The sequence below is a fragment of the Chanos chanos genome, chromosome 9 (genome assembly GCF_902362185.1).
Source record: "Chanos chanos chromosome 9, fChaCha1.1, whole genome shotgun sequence".
NCBI classification, from domain to species: Eukaryota; Metazoa; Chordata; class Actinopteri; order Gonorynchiformes; family Chanidae; genus Chanos; species Chanos chanos.
The window spans coordinates 17349850-17370956 of NC_044503.1; the positions used below are offsets into that span (position 1 = coordinate 17349850).

At 44.1% G+C, this 21107-nt stretch overlaps 1 protein-coding gene across 1 annotated transcript in view; it reads left to right on the forward strand.

Annotated features, from left to right (window-relative positions):
• The first annotated feature begins 4201 nt into the window (after nucleotides 1–4201).
• The window catches only part of ift122 (intraflagellar transport 122 homolog (Chlamydomonas)), a 25781-nt gene continuing 8875 nt past the window's right edge, over nucleotides 4202–21107 (forward strand). Inside the window, exons 1-13 of the mRNA XM_030785047.1 lie at nucleotides 4202–4278; nucleotides 4368–4434; nucleotides 4643–4789; nucleotides 5853–5928; nucleotides 8385–8576; nucleotides 13232–13370; nucleotides 14130–14332; nucleotides 15977–16114; nucleotides 17576–17740; nucleotides 18336–18533; nucleotides 18691–18831; nucleotides 19651–19704; nucleotides 20813–20974. Coding sequence (XP_030640907.1) covers nucleotides 4677–4789; nucleotides 5853–5928; nucleotides 8385–8576; nucleotides 13232–13370; nucleotides 14130–14332; nucleotides 15977–16114; nucleotides 17576–17740; nucleotides 18336–18533; nucleotides 18691–18831; nucleotides 19651–19704; nucleotides 20813–20974 — 1581 coding nt within the window. The 5' untranslated portion in view covers nucleotides 4202–4278; nucleotides 4368–4434; nucleotides 4643–4676. The remainder of the gene's footprint in view (nucleotides 4279–4367; nucleotides 4435–4642; nucleotides 4790–5852; nucleotides 5929–8384; nucleotides 8577–13231; nucleotides 13371–14129; nucleotides 14333–15976; nucleotides 16115–17575; nucleotides 17741–18335; nucleotides 18534–18690; nucleotides 18832–19650; nucleotides 19705–20812; nucleotides 20975–21107) is intronic.

A 21107-nucleotide genomic window follows, 5' to 3' on the forward strand; every position in this document is an offset into this window, starting at 1 on the left:
CGCTCACGTCACTCAACTGTTGGGTTGCCAGGTTGTGTCCCGACTAAAAACCAAACAACACAACAACAACAACAACAACAACAACAACAACCGTGGTATTGTACACTTGCGAAAATGAGTGTTACGATCAAATGGAAACAAACGAACAAACAAACAAATGACAGAGCACAGAATTTTTTTGTCTGTCTGTATATCTTCTCCTTTCTTACATATCTTTTTAATTATTTTCAGCAGTTTCTGACACCTGTTTACTCTTGAGGCATGTCCAGCTCCAGCAGGGAGTGGAACTGGACAATTGCGGCTGTATCCACTGGTATTTTCTGTCCAGTTCCATGTTCCTCATTGTGAGATTGTCGTTCCACAGACGTAGTGTCATGGGCACGCAGAAAAAAAGAGATATTTTATGTGCTTGCAGTAATTAGATATGGGTCATTTTGCAAATATGCTTTTTCATTCTTAAACAGCTACCGTAAATCTTTGCAAGCAAATCTAGAAAGAAGAGGCTATGATTAAAGGTTTCTGCATAGGAGAGGTGGAAATACTACTACTACTACTTCTTCTACTACTACTGCAACTACTAATATTAAAACATCTTACAGGACTGTTCTTAATCCACATTAGGAATGTCCTTCTGGGCTAGGATGATGAGAAGTCTTGGCTGGTGGTTTGACATCTCACTTTGGTTCGCTTTTCATCCATAAACCTATGTATGTTGTTGTCTTCACAGAGGATGATCCGGTCTTTGTGGGTGAATACTCAGCATCACCGTTTTGTTGGCCCAGAATCTGACCTGGGCAATCAAGGTATCTATCAGAGGCATCTGTGGAACACTGTTGGTAAATTTTCCACACAGCACAGAATTGTGCCTGTCGATGATGCCTGTCAGTGTGATCACATACATGACTTCATGACCTCTGTCTGACTGCAGACCCATATTCTCAGGCTGCTCAGCCACTCTCACTGCTCTCTGTCATCAGCGTTAAGGAACTTTTAATGCTGTCATCCAGCAGAGAGCTGCTCTTTAAAGATGCAGACAGCCTTCCAGTGTCTGGGCTGAGAAGCCACGTACATGGTTTTGTTACAGGACAATGTTCTCTGAAGAGACATCTTTGGTAGACTGGACTGTCAGGACGGAATCAGACAGAATAGAATCGACAGAAATCACACTTCCTACTTGATGCCTAGAAAATATGACTTTTAAAATCTGAAAAGTAACTAGTAATTGTGCTTGAGGGAGTAATTTTTAGCAACTGAAAGAGGTAAATAATGGTTGATCATCGACTGCTTCTGGCATGCATTTACTGTTTTTTTGTGGTTTGTACCTTTCAGGTATTTACAAGTGCATAAAATCTGAATATGCACTAAAGGTCTCAGTGAACCTAGTCCCCGTGTAGGGAAGACTGGGCTGCTTGTGTAATAAGCAGTACCTTATGTTACCAGCAGTGACAGAAATTCAGACAGTAAATCTCACAACTCTTCCTTTCCATTACCTGCTTTTTTTTTTTGGTGGGTTGGTTTTTTGTTTGTTTTTGTGTCAATACTGTGCACAGAGCCAATGAAGAGACTTCCACAATCTCATGCCACCCACAGTCTTATGGATCTTTGTGCCCTTTTCCTTCACTTTCTCCATACTAAATACTTTCAGACACCTGCAATTCACGTAAAACACAGTAGGCTCATAGAGATTTTTGGAAGACAATCTTTGTGATAGAAACATTGCATCCCTTCCACAACAGTACTGTAATAAGGAAGTCAGCATTCTGTAACGCAATGCACGTGCTTTTGCTGATCTGCAAATCACTGCTCCTCTCAAAATTTTACTCAGCAGATTGTATTAAAGAAAATCAACTCTATAGTGTTACGCAGACCCGAGCATGCTACGTATTGGAACGATCACCAGAGGATTTGTACCCTGTGTCTCTGGCAACCTGTTCAAACTGCGCAGGCGCTCACTGCAGCCATGTAAATACTTCTACGGTCTATGGAACTGACTTGTGGATCATTGGTACTAAGGCTCCAAATCACAGCTAATTTATTGACAAGCAATAATGCGTGCAGTCCCTACATGGATAGATAAAGTTCACGACCGTGACAAAGTTGAGCAATGGTAATATCTTTGTATTTTCCATATATTTAGAAGTGTAAGCAGACGTTGAGCCGTTGCGATGAGGTGAAATGTGGTTAGCAACGGTGGTTACTATGTAAACCATAGCTAGCGGGTTTGACGATGTTTTGCGAATCCTGTATTGTTTTGTCCTCTCGCGTTTGAAGCGACCTCTCTCTATATATAATTTATTGTGAAACCACTTACTGGTCTTATATTCTCAAGTATTATCAGAGCGTTTTCACTCATAAGTAGTTAAACCAGTCAATTAAGAAGCTAACTAGCTGAGTAACTGAACGACTAGTGATTTGGCCATAAGTTGGTCTGTTAAATGACCTAACTTTAACTTTCGTCCATTAACTTAAACCGACATTCGAAATGTCAGAATATAACATTACCAGGGCGAGTCATATCGTACTGTGGTTTAAAAATATTTTTCCTTGTAACGTAAACAGTTTTTTACGTGACGGACTGAAAGAATGTGGACTAGAAATATTGGTTGTCTTGTCTCATTAGAAACTGACGTCGAATAATTACTTATGTCTGTGAACTGCTCACACGCTACTTGAAATCTCTCCATTTCCTTAGTATTTATGACTTGGCCTTTAAACCGGATGGCACACAGCTCATCGTAGCGGCTGGAAATAGGGTTCTGGTACGTGCTTACATTGCAAAAGTATCTCTCTGTTTTTCTTCTTCTTTTTTAATTCTCTGAATCGACTATGGGTGCGAGTTGGTAGTGGCAACAGAGATATTTAAGTTTACATTTCTGAAGATTTGTGTATTTGAAAAGTACAATGGTTAAGATCACACATGTCATGAAAATGATTTTGTATGTCGAAGGTTTATGACACGTCAGACGGAACCCTCATCCAGCCGCTTAAAGGACATAAAGACACTGTGTACTGTGTGGCCTATGCTAAAGATGGTGAGTACACTGCCTCAAAGTGATGTTTACAGGTATACTCTCATGTTGTGGCTCAGATGTTATGGTAGATGTTCTGGTATGTTCCAAATGTAGCTATTTTCCTTAAGGACAGATACAAATGGACTCTCATTTTCTCAGGAAGAGAACCAGCTTTGGTCCTCATTATCAGCAGTACTCTTCTCTGTTTGATTCTCTTCTCAGCTGTTGGTGTTAATTCAGAGCATTCCATTTTCCCATAATGCTCTTCCCTCTGTGTGGACTCTGATTGTCTCATTTCTCCCTCCAGGCAAACGGTTTGCGTCCGGCTCGGCCGATAAGAGCATCATCATCTGGACGTCGAAACTGGAGGGAATTCTCAAATACACGTGAGTGTCCTGGCCCTGAAATGTCAGGCTGCGTCTTCCCTCACCCCCTTTCTTTGAAGCGCCCTCCTGACCGTGCTTTAAAGTGTTTTATAGTGCTTTACAGTGCTGTTAGCGGAACAGGGTGGTGCAGACACATAGTGACTTATGACTCAGATCAGGCTGAGAGATTTCTAAGGCTCACTGAGATGGTCCTCAGCCTTCTCGGCCATGTTAACAGAAGTGGACTCACACAGAGTCAGAGCTGTGCAGTGAAGCTAGTGTTTCAGTCAGCTTGGCACACTGATCCCGTCTTTGCTCCTCCACTTACCCTCTCTGCACTGACTACACTCCTGACACACCCTGACTCCTGCCACACCCTGACTCCCGACACGCATTGACTCCTGACACACCCTGACTCCCGACATGCATTGACTCCTGACACACCCTGACTCGCGATGCACACTGACTCCCGACATACACTGTATGAGCTGTCATTTGCAGCGATGCTGGATTCACTTTACCGAAGGACAGTGGTAGCAGATTCAGGTGTTTCACTATGTTTATACTACCCAAAACATTGAAATAAATGAAGTAAATAATTAAATAAACAAATGCATAATTATATATTTAACTATTCACCATCTATTCACAAATGCATTTCATGAAATGAGGTGTGCATTTATTACTTTATGATTATACGCATATAAGCCAGTGCTTTGCTTCTGTTTGTTTTGTTCTGATACTGTCATGATCACACCATGCTCTGCTTGGCTGTGTTGTATTGTTTTATGATTACATTATTATAATGTGTTGTATCTTTCTCAGTCATAATGACTCAATCCAGTGTGTTGCCTATAATCCTGTCACACACCAGCTGGCCTCCTGCTCCTCTGGGGACTTTGGTAAGTGTGAGACGGAGAGAGACAGTGTATGAAACAGAGGGAGAGTTCTGTCACACACTAACGGTGGTTATGATCACTCTCCTTACCAGGTCTGTGGTCTCCAGAGCAGAAATCTGTGTCCAAGCACAAGGTCAGCAGTAAGATCACCTGCTGTGGGTGAGTTTGAAAAACTAGTGAGGAAAAAATGCCCACACAACAGAGAATGTTTGCCAGTGTTTCTGGACAGTGAAACCATGACAGTTCAAGTACATGTGTCTGATCTTCATGGGAGAGTTTCTGTCCAATGTGGACTTTATGTTTTGACTTCATGGCCTCTCTTTGAGTTCAGGTGATTTTTACTGTCTGTGTTTGTGCGTGAACCCAGCTGGACCAATGACGGTCAGTACCTGGCCCTGGGCATGATGAACGGAGTGGTGAGTATTCGGAGTAAAAACGGAGAGGAGAAAGTGAAGATCGAGCGTCCTGGGGGCTCCTCCTCCCCGATCTGGTCCATCGCCTGGAACCCGTCCAAGTAAGACCACAAAACACGTCTGTGTTTAAAAAACACTCACAGCCTCAAAGGGATGTAGTCAAACTAAAACAAACCAAAAATCTGACCAAGTACAGCATTTCATTTTCATTCCACTCTGTGTCCACACGCCTACAATGCTCCTGTGTTAAGTCATCAGTCTACACAGGACACTAACTGTTTTCACAGAGATGTTGTAAGGTTGTTTCAGATGTTTTAGAGGTTATAAAATGTGTTTCAGAGTAATTCTGTGGCAGGGTGTGGAAAGATATGCTGTTTTGTCAATGCTGGGAAAAGCATCTGCAGTGTATGTTGGCCTTTTGATGTGTATGTGTGTGAGTGATATATATATATATATATATATATATGTATGTATGTATGTAAATATAAATATTTACATGCATGTGTGCCTCCTGAATGTTAGCATGTTCAGTAACTTGTTCAGTTCCTACCCAAAATAAAACAGCTGTAGGTCTGAGGCTGTTGGAGAACCTTTTCTTACTCCAGGCTTGGGCGTTTCACTGGGAGAGGGCATTGTACACTAGTTATTCCACTATTGACCAGTAGGGGGAACTGTTGGATCATAGGTCACAGTAACTGAAAACACTGTAAAAGTGAAAACTCAAGACGACTTAAAGTTATGATCCAGTTTACCTCACAGATGAAGCTCGGAAAAGACCAAATTTAGGACTGCACAGATGAGTTTTGAGTAAATCAGTAAAAAAGATGGATAAAGTGGATAAACCCATTTACTGTAGCAGTAAATCAGAGAGTTTTTTCGTCACTCACCCCAGGAAAGAAAAGGTTATGATAACATAAAGGTTATGATAACATTTGGACACATTAACACAGGGAAAGGTTATGACTGGACAAAGATGCTGTGGAATAACACAGGAAAAGTTTATGATTGGAGGGATGCTACAGGCTACCTTGACAGACTACCTCAAGTCTCTTTAAAGAATGTAAAAGGTAGACTGAATTTGTATATCTTGAGATGAACTTTTCCAAAATCGGTATGTGTTTGTGTGTGTGTGTGTGTGTGTGCCTGTGTGTGTGTCTTTTTCAGGGATGAACACAATGACATCTTGGCAGTGGCAGATTGGGGACAGAGATTGTCCTTCTACCAGCTAAGTGGCAAACAGGTGTGTGTGTGTGTGTGTGTGTGTATAATACAGATGGATGTGTGTGTGCGTGTGTGTGTGTGTGTGTATGAGTCACTTCACATGTCTCCTTCATTACAGACTCTAATTAGTCTGTCCCCATTCACATAGCACACAGAGCTGTGCCCCTTAAACACAGACAGCAGTCTGTGGTAAAGAGATCATAAACATACATAGTTAGTCTGCCCAGCAGTTAAACCACCCTTCCCCAACCGCTGGAATGAAAATAAATCCGTTACACTCACATAATCAAACATCGTTTTCATTCAGATGTGAGCCAGGTGATTGCTGTCTCAAATGTTATTTAGAGTGCTGACTTCTCCTCATTATGTCACCAGCATTAGAGCGATGTCTTTTTCCCTTTTTTTTCTTTCTAATCTGTTTTTTTTCTGGAGGTGGCAGCTGCAGGCCAGCCCTGTGAAAGCAGCGTGCTGGCGTAATCTTTGTGAAGTGTGTAGTAAGTGAAACAAACACACACAGGGAAACTCTGAGCTGTAACTGTGTTATGAGAATGATTCAGCTGATTGGTGTGATTCCACTAATGTCAAGATGTAGAGGACTACATTCCCACAGCTGGGAGAGAGTGCAGGACAGACGGCAGAGAGCAGCCTCACGTTCACTCTTCAGTCTACACTACTGAGCTGTGGGAAGGCTTTTTCACAGAGATACAGATAATGCTGTTGCTTACAGAAGACCTTAGGCCTGTACACTTTTCACATGTATGTAGTTATGAATTTGTTTTGCCTATAAACATAGCTGATGACCATACAGGTGTTTCTTATTGGATTTGTGAAATCAGATCCCATGGGGCAGCGAACAGGTCTGTGTATCATCTCTACCCCCACCCTTTTAGCTGTCATAGCAACCACTGTTAATTACATACAAACCAGAGTGACATTTCACATGTTTGACAAACCCAAACCCAGCACTGCTATAGAAACCACAACCTCCACTTCACCTCTCCCTAGAGACTGTCTCACATATGACCCATGTGCTAACCCCTCCCCCAGGTGCTTATGGGAAGTGTAGTAATTAAGGACAAATATGTGCTGTTCATTACCAGTCTTGAAAGCTCAAAGCTTGAGCACTGTCATCCCTCCACTTTAAAATAACATGCCATTTTCCTTACCCAGCTATTAATAGTCTCCAATAAAAAGCGCTGGCATTGTGCGGGGCTCTTGTGTTTCAGCGGAAAGGAATGGAGGCTGGTTTAGGCTGCTGGCTGGGGGTATGTGTGAGGGAAAACAGATGCGTCTAGTCCTGGGGGGGTTCCGTCCTTCTGACACAACACTGTGCCCCACACATCTCCACAACCAAGCACCAACACAATAGTGAGCATTTAGAAAAATGAAGGGACGTTTTGGGTTTTTTTCTGGCCGGCAACCCGAGGGACAGCTGAATAGGCTGATTTTGGCTTTGATGTGAAGAGACCAGAGTCCAGAGACAGGACCCAGACACATACAGAAGTGTAAAAGACAAGCATTCTCTTTTTCTTTCTCTCTTTCTTTCCTGCTCTTTCTCTCTGTCCCTCCTTCCCTCTCTCTTTTCCCCTGTGTTTATCACTGGCAGCAGCCCAAGTGAAATATTCTGAGGAGGCCTAGGCAGTCTTTGTCTGTTCAGTGTCTGTAACTCATAGAAAGCGTGTGGAGGTCTCTACAGTGCACAGACATTGGCAGAGTCTTCCTCTCTGTTTGGCTGACAAGAGCACAAACCTGTTCTCTAGGTAGAATCTAGTCCCAATCAAAGCGCCAAGGCAGTACATAGCAACTCTTATAGATCAGGTAAAGGGATAGAGTTTTGCTTTTTTACAGGTCAGAGGAATGTTCTGTTCTGTTTTTAGTCTCTCTCTTTGTATATGACATTGCAGTTTCCCAATACATATGCTGGAACTTTCAGATGTCGCGCATTTTCTTTCCAACTAGCTGTAACACGCCTGATTCAGCTCATCAGCAGATGAATGAAATCATCTGTGTGTGGCTAAATAAATGTAACTGTTTGGGACAGAAGTCTGAAAGCATCATAGTAATGGAACTAGCCCCCTCCACTCTGTGGCGTCGTGAACATTGTCACAGTGATCAGAGAATCAGCCCATTCTCCACACATCAGTCATTCCACATATGTAATACATGTCATGAACCCAGCACTGAAAACAGCCAAGGCAGGGCTGGATGACCCACTGTCTCAGCCAATCAGGTGGAGTGACATGTCAGAAATATCCAGGATGCCTGGAAACCTTCAAGGGGTACTCAGCATTTTAAAATAACTGACTGTTAAAGTGACATACACATGTATTGATAGCTGTTTGGGTTTTTTTGTGCTCGTGACACCACTGTGAATGTGAGCGTTACGTGTTTGCTTGGTAAAATGAACGGTGTGGTGATCTAGCATGTGTCCCACTGGGTCAGAAACACTGAGCTCTTCTCATCTTCTGTCTTCAGATTGGGAAGGACAGGCACCTGAACTTTGACCCCTGCTGCGTGAGCTACTTCTCCAAAGGAGAGTATATTGTCATGGGGGGGTCGGACAAACAGGCCTCCCTCTACACTAAGGACGGAGTCCGTCTGGGTACCGTCGGCGAGCAGAACTCCTGGGTCTGGACCTGTCGTGTCAAACCTGACTCCAACTATGTGGTACGTCCTAACTCCCAACGTGTGTGCAGTAAAGGGAAAAGGCTGTCCACTCAGCTCAAAGGTTAAAATGCTTAAGTACTGCGGGAGAGTAAGGCCGAGGAGAAGCATCAGGGCTCAAATAATGCTGTCAACACAATGCTAACACAAACAAATAAACAAACAGAGATGTCAGCATTCCTTTGGAAAAAAAATAATGCCAGAGTTTTAGTCTTACATTGAAAAAAAAATAAAAGAAACAGAAGTGCACAAAGCTGTGCACAAACATGAGTAAATGTCTTGGCCCTGTCAGACCCGTCACCACTGCCATAACATTACCACAGACACGGACGCGTGAGCACAGACACCGTCACCACTGCCATGACATTACCACAGACACATACACATAAACACAGACACCGTCACCACTGCCATGACATTACCACAGACACGGCCGCATGAACACAGACCCCATCACCACTGCCATGACATTACCACAGACACGTACGCATAAACACAGACCCGTCACCACTGCCATGACATTACCACAGACATGTACACATGAACACAGACCCCGCAACACTGCCATGACATTACCACAGACATGTACGCATGAACACAGACCCCGCAACACTGCCATGACATTACCACAGACATGTACGCATAAACACAGACCCATCACCACTGCCGTGACATTACCACAGACACGGCCGCATGAACACAGACCCATCACCACTGCCATGACATTACCACAGACATGTACGCATGAACACAGACCCATCACCACTGCCATGACATTACCACAGACATGTACGCATAAACACAGACCCATCACCACTGCCATGACATTACCACAGACATGTACGCATGAACACAGACCCCATCACCACTGCCATGACATTACCACAGACACGGACGCATGAACACAGACCCCATCACCACTGCCATGACATTACCACAGACATGTACGCATGAACACAGACCCATCACCACTGCCATGACATTACCACAGACACGGCCGCATGAACACAGACCCCATCACCACTGCCATGACATTACCACAGACACGGACGCATGAACACAGACCCCATCACCACTGCCATGACATTACCACAGACATGTACGCATGAACACAGACCCCATCACCACTGCCATGACATTACCACAGACACGGCCTCATGAACACAGACCCCGCAACACTGCCATGACATTACCACAGACATGCACGCATAAACACAGACCCATCACCACTGCCATGACATTACCACAGACATGGCCGCGTGAACACAGACCCCGTCACCACTGCCATGACATTACCACAGACATGGCCGCGTGAACACAGACCCCATCACCACTGCCATGACATTACCACAGACACGGCCGCATGAACACAGACCCCATCACCACTGCCATGACATTACCACAGACATGGCCGCGTGAACACAGACCCATCACCACTGCCATGACATTACCACAGACACGGCCGCATGAACACAGACCCCATCACCACTGCCATGACATTACCACAGACATGTACGCATAAACACAGACCCATCACCACTGCCATGACATTACCACAGACATGTACGCATGAACACAGACCCCATCACCACTGCCATGACATTACCACAGACATGGCCGCGTGAACACAGACCCATCACCACTGCCGTGACATTACCACAGACATGTACGCGTGAACACAGACCCCATCACCACTGCCATGACATTACCACAGACATGTACGCATAAACACAGACCCCATCACCACTGCCATGACATTACCACAGACACGGACGCATGAACACAGACCCCATCACCACTGCCATGACATTACCACAGACACGGACGCATGAACACAGACCCATCACCACTGCCATGACATTACCACAGACACGTACGCATGAACACAGACCCATCACCACTGCCATGACATTACCACAGACACGGACGCGTGAACACAGACCCCATCACCACTGCCATGACATTACCACAGACATGTACGCATAAACACAGACCCATCACCACTGCCATGACATTACCACAGACATGTACGCATGAACACAGACCCATCACCACTGCCATGACATTACCACAGACATGTACGCATAAACACAGACCCGTCACCACTGCCATGACATTACCACAGACACGGACGCATGAACACAGACCCATCACCACTGCCATGACATTACCACAGACATGTACGCATAAACACAGACCCATCACCACTGCCGTGACATTACCACAGACACGGCCGCATGAACACAGACCCATCACCACTGCCATGACATTACCACAGACACGGACGCATGAACACAGACCCCATCACCACTGCCATGACATTACCACAGACATGTACGCATGAACACAGACCCATCACCACTGCCATGACATTACCACAGACATGTACGCATAAACACAGACCCATCACCACTGCCATGACATTACCACAGACACGGCCGCATGAACACAGACCCCATCACCACTGCCATGACATTACCACAGACACGTACGCATAAACACAGACCCATCACCACTGCCATGACATTACCACAGACATGGCCGCGTGAGCACAGACCCCGTCACCACTGCCATGACATTACCACAGACATGGCCGCGTGAACACAGACCCCATCACCACTGCCATGACATTACCACAGACATGGCCGCATGAACACAGACCCATCACCACTGCCATGACATTACCACAGACACGGCCGCATGAACACAGACCCCATCACCACTGCCATGACATTACCACAGACACGGCTGCGTGAGCACAGACACCATCACCACTGCCATGACATTACCACGGACTGTTTTAAATCATGTTTTGCAGTGTGTAGACAGCACTGTTGGCTTGGCAGCAATGAAGTACATGAACATTAAAACTTTTTGCTGTAGAATATGGACTGTTTAGAGTATGTTTTGCAGTGTGTGGACTGCACTGTTGGATTGGCCAGTGGAGTGTGTGAGCATAGCATAAGCCTCGTTTGTTTGTGCTTCATTAGCCTCTAGCTATTAGCATTAGTCAAGTTTGAGTGCTGTACTAATGAAGTTTGGGCTGTTTATAAGGAACACGCATTTGTCCTGTTCAACCATCAGTTTTAACATTACTGTTTTGTTAATAGAAGGCAAGCCTTCAGTTTTCTTCAGTCTGATTTTGCGGGATCAAAGTATTGAATGTTGCCTGCTATAGCCAATAAAACAGGAAAACAAAAACGTGTGCTAACTAAGTATGTATGGTCACGTATTAAATTAAAAACGTTGATTTGGCTTTGCCGTCTGCTGTGGTACAGATTTGCTTAGATCATCATTCATATTAAAGGCCTGTAAACGTTTACAGAGCTCTGGGCTTCTGGCTGACTTTCCACATGCTTCAGCAAGACGTGCATCTGTTTTCTCTCACAAGTATGTCAACGACTGATGACTCCTTGGCCATCAATATGCTTCATAATTCAGTAATCTAAAAGAGAACATTTATAGTAACCGCCATGTCACTCGATGGGTAAATATTATTAAATTGTCGAAACATGTCCCGGGGGTGTATTCCAGAAAGCGGGTTTAGTGAAAACTCTGAGTTAGTTAACTCAAAGTAGTAAACCTCCTAGTAGAAGAGCGCCATGGCTTTGTTTTGTTAGGAGAATGAAGCCATAGGGCTCTTCTGTTAGGAGGTTTACTACGTACTCTGAGTTAACTTTAGTTTTCACTAAACCTGCTTTCTAGAATACCCCCCCAGAACCTCTTCCCTTATGCCTATGGGGACTGAAACAGCCAGTCATTGGTTAGTTCATGAGGTTTCTTGAATGGACCTATCACTGCTTATATTGTCATGCATATGCAAATGAGGTTAATCTTGGCATGTCTGAAGGTGCAGTGTTTCTTAAAAGCGCTCTGTCAGGAGATAGACCTGGCCCAGGGCCTGTCTGACTGAAGCTTTAGGTGTGTCAGTGAGAAGAGGATTGCTCCTCTTCTTTCCTGGTATAACACATGCCCTCCACTTCACACATCTAACACACGACATCTGCTCAGTGAACAAGGGAAGAAAGCAAGTGTGACTGTTTCACTGATATGGACCCATTTTTAGGAACCATGACAAGTGTTAATGTGTGTGTGTTTGTGTGTGTGATAGAGAGCGAGAGAGAGAGACAGTGAGACAGAGAGTCAAAATGTGTGTGTGTGTGTGTGTGTGTGTGAGAAAGAGAGAGAGAGAGAGAGGAACAGAGAGAAAATGTGTGCGTCTGTGTGTGAACGCGTTGAATGAGGAAGACATGTTGCAAACAGAAAGATGAAGAGCAGACAGCCCTGTTTTTAAGAGCAGGGACTTCTCACATCCATGATTTGAGTAAATGCATATAGCCACCATTAATTATTCATATTCATATAATTCATCTTTAAAAAATGCACGCTCTGAAATCTGTGTAACCACACATCTGTTTTTAACATGACAGGATGTTAACATGACAGGATGTTAACATGACAGGATGCTGTGAGGAGTTAGTACCTTATCTTTTTTATTTGGTTTGTATATTGGACAGTGGTAGACCAATACAAGTGGCAATGCCATAACTTACAGGGGAAGCTGACATTGTTACTGACATTGTACACCATTTGAGTGCTTTGTATTTGTGGAGGTTTGCATGTCTCTGAACCAGGGGGGTGTTGTATTCCTGTTTCAGGTGTTGGGTTGTCAAGACGGCACAATCGCTTTTTTCCAGCTCATTTTCAGCACAGTGCATGGCCTTTACAAAGACCGATACGCTTACCGAGACAGCATGACAGATGTCATCGTTCAACATCTCATCACTGAACAAAAAGGTACACACACAAACACACACACTCACAGCACATGCACACCAATACACTTATGGAGACAGCATGACAAACGTCGTAGTACAACATCTCATCACTGAACAGAAAAGTACACACACCTCACAGCATTCACATTGATACGCTTACCGAGACAGCATGACAGATGTCATCGTTCAACATCTCATCACTGGACAGAAAGGTACACACACACACATACATACGCACACGCACACCTCACAGCACATACACCTCAGCACTTAACAGAAAGGTACGCACACACATACACACCTCACAGCACACACACCTCATCACTGAGCAGAAAGGTGCACACACACACACACACACACACACACACACACTACAATTTTTACTTGAGTCATTTTTCAGAGAAGTACCTTTACTGTAACTCAAGTATGGCTGTTTGGTACTTTATACAACACTGTGTGTGGGTGCGTGTGCGCGTGTCTGTTTCTGCTGTATACTTCTCACTTTGTCCTGAATGCTAATTGTGGTTCTACACCTCCTTCCAACCTCCAAGACTGTGCAGTACCCAGTGTGACGGACAGATCTAGTGAAGAAAAGTTGAATGAAAGTGTCTGTCTCTCTCCTTTTGCGGATTTGTTTGTAAAAAGAGTGAAATAGAGAGAGAAACTGTGGTAGAGCTGAGATGTCGATTTTGACAGACATCTATATACCTTTGTATCTGAGGTACACATGAACATTCACCTCTCTCTCTCTCTCTCTCTCTCCCTCCCCCCACCACAGTTAGGATAAAGTGTCGCGAACTGGTGAAGAAGATTGCCATCTACAGGAGTCGACTGGCAATACAGCTCCCTGAGAAGATCCTGATCTACGAACTTTTCTCCGACGACTCCTCCGACATGCACTATCGCATAAAAGAGAAGATCTGTCGACGCTTTGAGTGCAACCTGCTTGTCGTCTGCTCCCAACATATCATATTGTGCCAGGTAGGAACACAGCACCCCCTCAAGGTAGGAGTCTGATTGACCGCTGCATTAAGCCTGATTGGTGAATGAAGACAGGGCTTGGTTGGTTGGAAAACCAGCACACAAACTAATTCTCAGCCAGAACTGAGTTTGGTTTCAAAAGGTGAACATTGACACATCCATGAGTCCTAATGTTCTTTGTTGTGTTTGCCACTGCAAAAGCTAGCCTCGGCTATCAGAAACGCAAAGCCTGTTAGTCATGAATATTCTGAAAGAGATCCTCAATAATCATTGTTAAACTGTCTGCACAATGTACTTGTCTCTACTCTGTAAGGACAGGGAGCCCTTTAAGGCCTTTGAACTGAAGCCTGTGTAAAATATTGACAAACACTCTGCAGATTTAATCTGGGAGCACTGGAAAGCAGAGATGGTGTGTAGATTTAGTCTAGGAGCACTGGAAAGCTGAGACGATGTGGGGATTTAGTCTGGGAGCACTGGAAAGCTGAGACGATGTGGGGATTTAGTCTGGGAGTACTGGAAAGCAGAGATGGTGTGTAGATTTAGTCTGGGAGCACTGGAAAGCTGAGACGATGTGGGGATTAAGTCTGGGAGCACTGGAAAGCTGAGATGATGTGGGGATTTAGTCTGGGAGTACTGGAAAGCTGAGACGATGTGGGGATTTAGTCTGGGAGCACTGGAAAGCTGAGACGATGTGGGGATTTAGTCTGGGAGCACTGGAAAGCTGAGACGATGTGGGGATTTAGTCTGGGAGCACTGGAAAGCTGAGACGATGTGGGGATTTAGTCTGGGAGTACTGGAAAGCTGAGACGATGTGGGGATTTAGTCTGGGAGCACTGGAGAGTTGAGACGTTGTGGAGATTTCGTCCATGTCAGTGGGTTATACGTGACTGTTACATGATGAACCGACTGTTACATGAGGAACAGATGAAGATGGAGGAAGATTGTGGCCGTATGCCTGTTGCTACTGTCTCCTTACAAAGATACCAGACAGCATTAGCCACTTATTTTCATGAGTGTGTGAGTCTTTTTGCCTGTGTGTGTATGTGCTTGGGTGTCCATGGGGGAGGGAGAGAGATAGAGAGCGAGAGAGAGAGAAAGAGAGAGAGAGAGAGAGAGAGAGAGAGGGAGTTGGAGGTGGGGGTTTCTGTGTCAGACAGTGGGAGTTAAAAAGATAACCAAGTGTCTTGACTTCTGTCTGACTAAAACCCTGGGATCTGTTCTGTTTTCTTTGTGAATGTGTGTGTGTGTGTGTGTGTATGATTCACTCATAGATTCCTGTACTAAGTCATTTTAATAGTATAATGATCTCTTCTTAAAGCGTCTCCTCAGGGAGAAAAGTGTTTTCCATTTGACTTTCATTCTTCATCTGGCTCCAACCAAAATCTGACACACAGACCAATCCTGAACAGTGTCCTCAGCTGTGCAAGTGTGTTTATGTATCTGTGTGAGCGTGTGCATGCATACGTGCATGTGTTTGTGTGTGTGTGTCTGTGTGTGTGCATGTGTGAGTGAATGAAAGAGGGATTTGTAGATTTATGTATATCTGATGAATTATTCATGACTAATGAATGAATGTTTCTGTTCTGCAGTTAATAAGTGTATTGCTGTGTTACATGTGTATGTGTGTGTGGTGTGTGTGTGTAGGAAAAGAGGTTGCAGTGCCTGTCGTTCACCAGTGTGAAGGAGAAGGAGTGGTTGATGGAGTCTCTCATCCGATACATCAAAGTGATTGGTGGTCCGCCGGGCAGGGAGGGGCTTCTGGTGGGCCTGAAAAATGGGGCTGTGAGTCTCTGAAACCTTTATACAACATTCAGACATTCCCTCAAATGTCTCACATCACACAGTGTTTCCTCTCCGTATTGCTGAGTGCCATGGCTCAGCAATCAGAAAAAGATGTGTTTGATTCCTGACAGTGATGGGAAAAACTTGGCTGTGGTTTAGAGAGTGGCTATTCACTTCCACTATCACTATTAATCTGTTGATGTTTTTTTGACCAAGACTGCTAAAAAAATTGTTTGTTAAAAACTGTATGCAAGTTGTTCTGGATAAGAACATTAGCAATAAATGTATAAAACAGGGCTTCAGACCAGTTTTTTTTTTTTTTCAGTTGGTTTGTTCCCAGCAGAATCAGCATTTTAACGTTTCCGGTTTTGCGTTCCAACTTATCATTCCCGAACCGGTTAGAACACAGATATGTATCCATATCTGTGGGTTAGAACCAAATGAAATACCAGTTAATGGCGTTCCATGTATGGCGGTGTGACATGACAATATGTCTTTCAGACAGTATAAAATGTGTATTGATAGATCTTTCTATCATATATATTTCTCTATAGTCTCTATCGCTAATGTCACAAAATATTACAAAAACGCAATGCACTAAGTGGGAGCGCTGTATTCCAATCTGTATTCGGGCCAAAAGCCGGCACCTGCTGGATGCTAAAGTAACAACAAAAAAAACACGGAGCGTACCCTACCAAGCGAGGCTCATAAACTTTTATACATTTAGGCTTTTTCTGTATACACAAATCAAGACACGGGTTGTTCATGCCAGGTCATTAATTGTCAAACAACAACAAAAATGTTTTAGGCTACTTTAAAGCCTACAACAGTAGCTTTACAGCGTATGCAAATAAGTAACATGTGGCTACAGCCTTTATGAAAAGTTAGCCTATATGGCCAAAACACACTTACCATTGTAGGCTCAAACATAAATGAAGTTGATGTCTAATATCAACATTTTATAAGGCGCATATCATAATATTTACTTCCCCTGGTTGCAAACAGGGAGACCACACCACATTTCACTTTCGCTATCATTTATGTCTGCTATCCGAAGACGTGAGTGACGTTCAGAGGAAGACAGAAAGTAAACTCCGCACCAAAGTTATTGCAAGCAGAAAATATCTTAATTTGTTGTCATAAATAATTGAAAACATAACGATATTATCCGGTTACTATTATTTCAAATAAATGTTTCTGAACATTAAAAAATATAACATTTCTGGTTTCACTTTTGTTCCTAGCGAAATATCAATTGTTTCTGGTTGGTTTTCGTTTTCGTTCCTTGAACCCGTTCAAAGCCTTGGTATAAAATTAAATATTATTAGATATCATATCACTTCCAAAGGTTTTTACAGGTATAGGATACAATGTATGTGCAGTACATATTCTGTCTGTGGGGAGTTAGTGCAAATACAGTCCCCTTGGCTGAAAACGTGCTGTGGTGTGCTGTCTCTACAGATCCTGAAGATCTTTGTGGATAACCCCTTTGCCATCACACTGCTGAAACAGAACACGTCCGTGCGATGTTTAGACATGAGCATGTCCCGCAGCAAACTGGCCGTCGTGGACGAACACAACACTTGCCTGGTCTATGACATTCACACCAAAGAACTGCTGTTTCAGGTCTGAGACCTCACAGTCCCGTGTGTAGTGTTTGTGAGAGAGAGACCTCATAGTCCTGTGTGTAGTGTGTATAAGAGACCTCACAGTCCTGTGTGTAGTGTGTGAGTGAGAGACCTAACAGTCCTGTGTGTAGTGTGTGTGAAAGACCTCATAGTCCTGTGTGTAGTGAGTGTGAGAGACCTCGTAGTCCTGTGTGTAGTGTGTGTGAGAGACCTCACAGTCCTGTATGTAAGTGTGTGTGTGTGTGTGTGTGTGTGCGTGCGCGCGTGCACTGGCATGGCTGATTTATGGATGTAACTGTGGGGTATATGTGTGTGTATTTGTGAGAGGACAAAATTTCATGAAGCAGTAGTAAAAATCTTCCTGTAAGGCAGCTGGACTCACTATATCTCTCATCTTGTGTGTGTGTGTGTGTGTGTGTGTGTGTGTGTGTGTGTGTGTATGTGTATTTGTCTTTATGCATGTGTCTGTTTGTGTACATATGTGTGTGTATGTCTGTGGCTGTGCATGTGTTTGTGTGTCTGTCTGTATGGGTTTGTATGTGTGTGTGTGTGTGCGCGTGTGTATGTGTGTACCTGTGTGTTTCTGTGTGCAGGAGCCAAATGCAAACAGTGTGGCATGGAACACTCAGTGTGAGGACATGCTGTGTTTTTCGGGTGGAGGGTATCTGAACATCAAAGCCAGCACCTTCCCTGTGCACCAGCAGAAACTGCAGGGCTTTGTGGTTGGCTACAATGGCTCCAAGATCTTCTGTCTGCACGTCTACTCCATGGCTGCGGTGGAGGTTCCTCAGGTCTGTGTGTGTGTGCCTGTATGTGTGTGTGTGTGCTGTTAGATCACTCAGTACCAATAGCTCAGTGCCTGTTGGTTGGTTGACTGGTGAATTGTCCTTTTGATATGTTGAATTATTAGTCTCTATGCCTCTGATATTCCCTCCCCTTTCTCCTTAGTCTGCTCCAATGTATCAGTACTTAGAGAGACGGATGTTCAAGGAGGCATATCAGATCGCCTGCCTGGGCGTGACAGACAGTGACTGGAGGGACCTGGCCACCGAAGCCCTGGAGGGACTGGATTTTGACACTGCCAAGAAGGTCACAGACACACACACACACTCACTCACATGAACACACACACCACACTGTAGGTTTGGTACACAGCATGCTTTGCAATACCACCAATCACCAGTAGATGGCAGAGGCTACTGCCTTTGCATACACTTAAACTTTCCTTTGAGTGTGCGTGTGTGTTTGTGTGTTATCTATTGGTTTTAATGGAAAATGGCAAGGCTGTGTGTGTATAAGTATATCTAATGGACACTTAAAACAACAACAAAAAATCTGTAGGTCTGTATCTCTGTAGAAACGTGGTCCAAAATCAAATTTCACCCACTCATGACGTCAACCTTGATGTCTTGGTTTTTCAGGCTTTTCTTGGCCTGTCCTTAAGAATGGAAAGAAAATATCATGATCCTGACTGATTTTTTTTTCATATTTCTTTGGATTTTTTGCTGGCTTGAATTCCAGTAGTTTCTGTTCGTTTGGATGAAGGCCAGGAAAAGGGAGATAGCTGGGTATTACTGGGGTATGTTCTCACACCCAAAGACCAAACGCAGCACTGAGCTAATCTTAATGTTTTTTGGTGCACCCCCAGCTTTCAGATACAATAGTGCTGTACAGTAAGCCCAGAGGAAAGAGAGGGAGGGAGAGAGAGGAAAGGCGGGAGGAGAGGGAGTCACAGAGGAAGGAGAGGCATGGTGGAGTCACAGAGATGAACTGAACATTAGCTACTGTAAAGTTTCAGTCTGGATTCCTAAAGTCTGTTTTAAGTATCATATGCAGTAAACTTACACCTTTCTCTCTCTCTCTCTCTCTCTCTCTCTCTCTCTTTTTCTCACCCTGTCTCCTACACAGGCCTTCATCAGAGTTCGAGACCTGCGTTATCTGGAGCTCATTAACAGTATTGAAGTAAGAGTGCTCTTTCTCTCTCTCATTCTCTCTCTTTCTGTCCCTCTGTGAGAGTGCTCTTTCTCTCTCTCATTCTCTCTCTTTCTGTCCCTCTGTGAGAGTGCTCTTTCTCTCTCTCATTCTCTCTCTTTCTGTCCCTCTGTGAGAGTGCTCTTTCTCTCTCATTCTCTCTCTGTTTCTCTCTCTTTCGGTTCCTCTGTGAGAGTGCTCTTTCTCTCTCTCATTCTCTCTCTGCTTATCTCTCTTTCTGTTCCTCTGTGACAGACAAGTGCAGACTCATGATTAAGTATTAACCTCATAGTCTCTCAGATTTTGAGACACACACACACCACAAATACACACACACACACACACAAGCGCACACATACACACTACATCATGCACACACACATACACACAAACACACACACACACACACACACATACCACACACACACACACACACACCACACACACACCACACATACACGTCACACACCATTCATACACACACACACCACAAATAATACACACTGCACACCACATCATGCACACACTGCACACACACACACACATACCTCACAGACATATACACATCCTCCCTAACATTCCAGAGTGCAGGAGTGTAAAGGGGCAGTTGAGTGTGTTGAGTATGGCGTTGAGCCCTGGCCATGTGTTTGCTGTGTGTTTGTCCTGTGATAAGATTGGGTTTGCCTCTAGGCAGCAGCCTGAAAAAGGAAAACTCTTTGTTTCACAAGAATGTTTCTGATGTCTTCAGCTTTGAATGGAAAGAATGGATCATTGATATTGGCTGTAGATGTTTTTCACTGCGTGACCCTTCTGTTCACTGGGCGACCTTGCCTGTATGTGTGTGTGCGGTCATAGGCTGAAGTTGCTGATTTGAATTTTCGTAGTGTTTTGAAGAAAAGCTGTTTTATTTGACTGTGTTGAAACGGTAACAATGCTGTTTGTTTTATCTTTTTGTGTGTTTTTGACAGACTTACTGACCTTTCATTCTCTCTCTGTGTTTTTTACGTGTGGGTGTGTGTATGTTTCTGTTTCTGTTTGTATGTTTTGTTTCTTTTTGTTTGCATGTGTATGCATCTATGTGTGTGCGTGTGTGAGACAGGAGAGGAAGAAGCGTGGGGAAAATAACAGTGATGTATTCCTGGCTGATGTCCATGCCTACCAGGGCAAGTTTCATGAAGCAGCCAAACTCTACAAGAGAAGTGGATATGACAACAGGGCTCTGAGCATGTACACAGACCTGCGCATGTTTGAGTATGCCAAGGTGTGTAACACACACACACTCATACAAATACACACACGCGCGCGTGCACACTCTAGACCATGCATGTGTGCTTGCGCATGAGTGCTTGCATGCATGTGTGTGGTGTGTATGTTTGTGTTTGTGTGTATGTGTG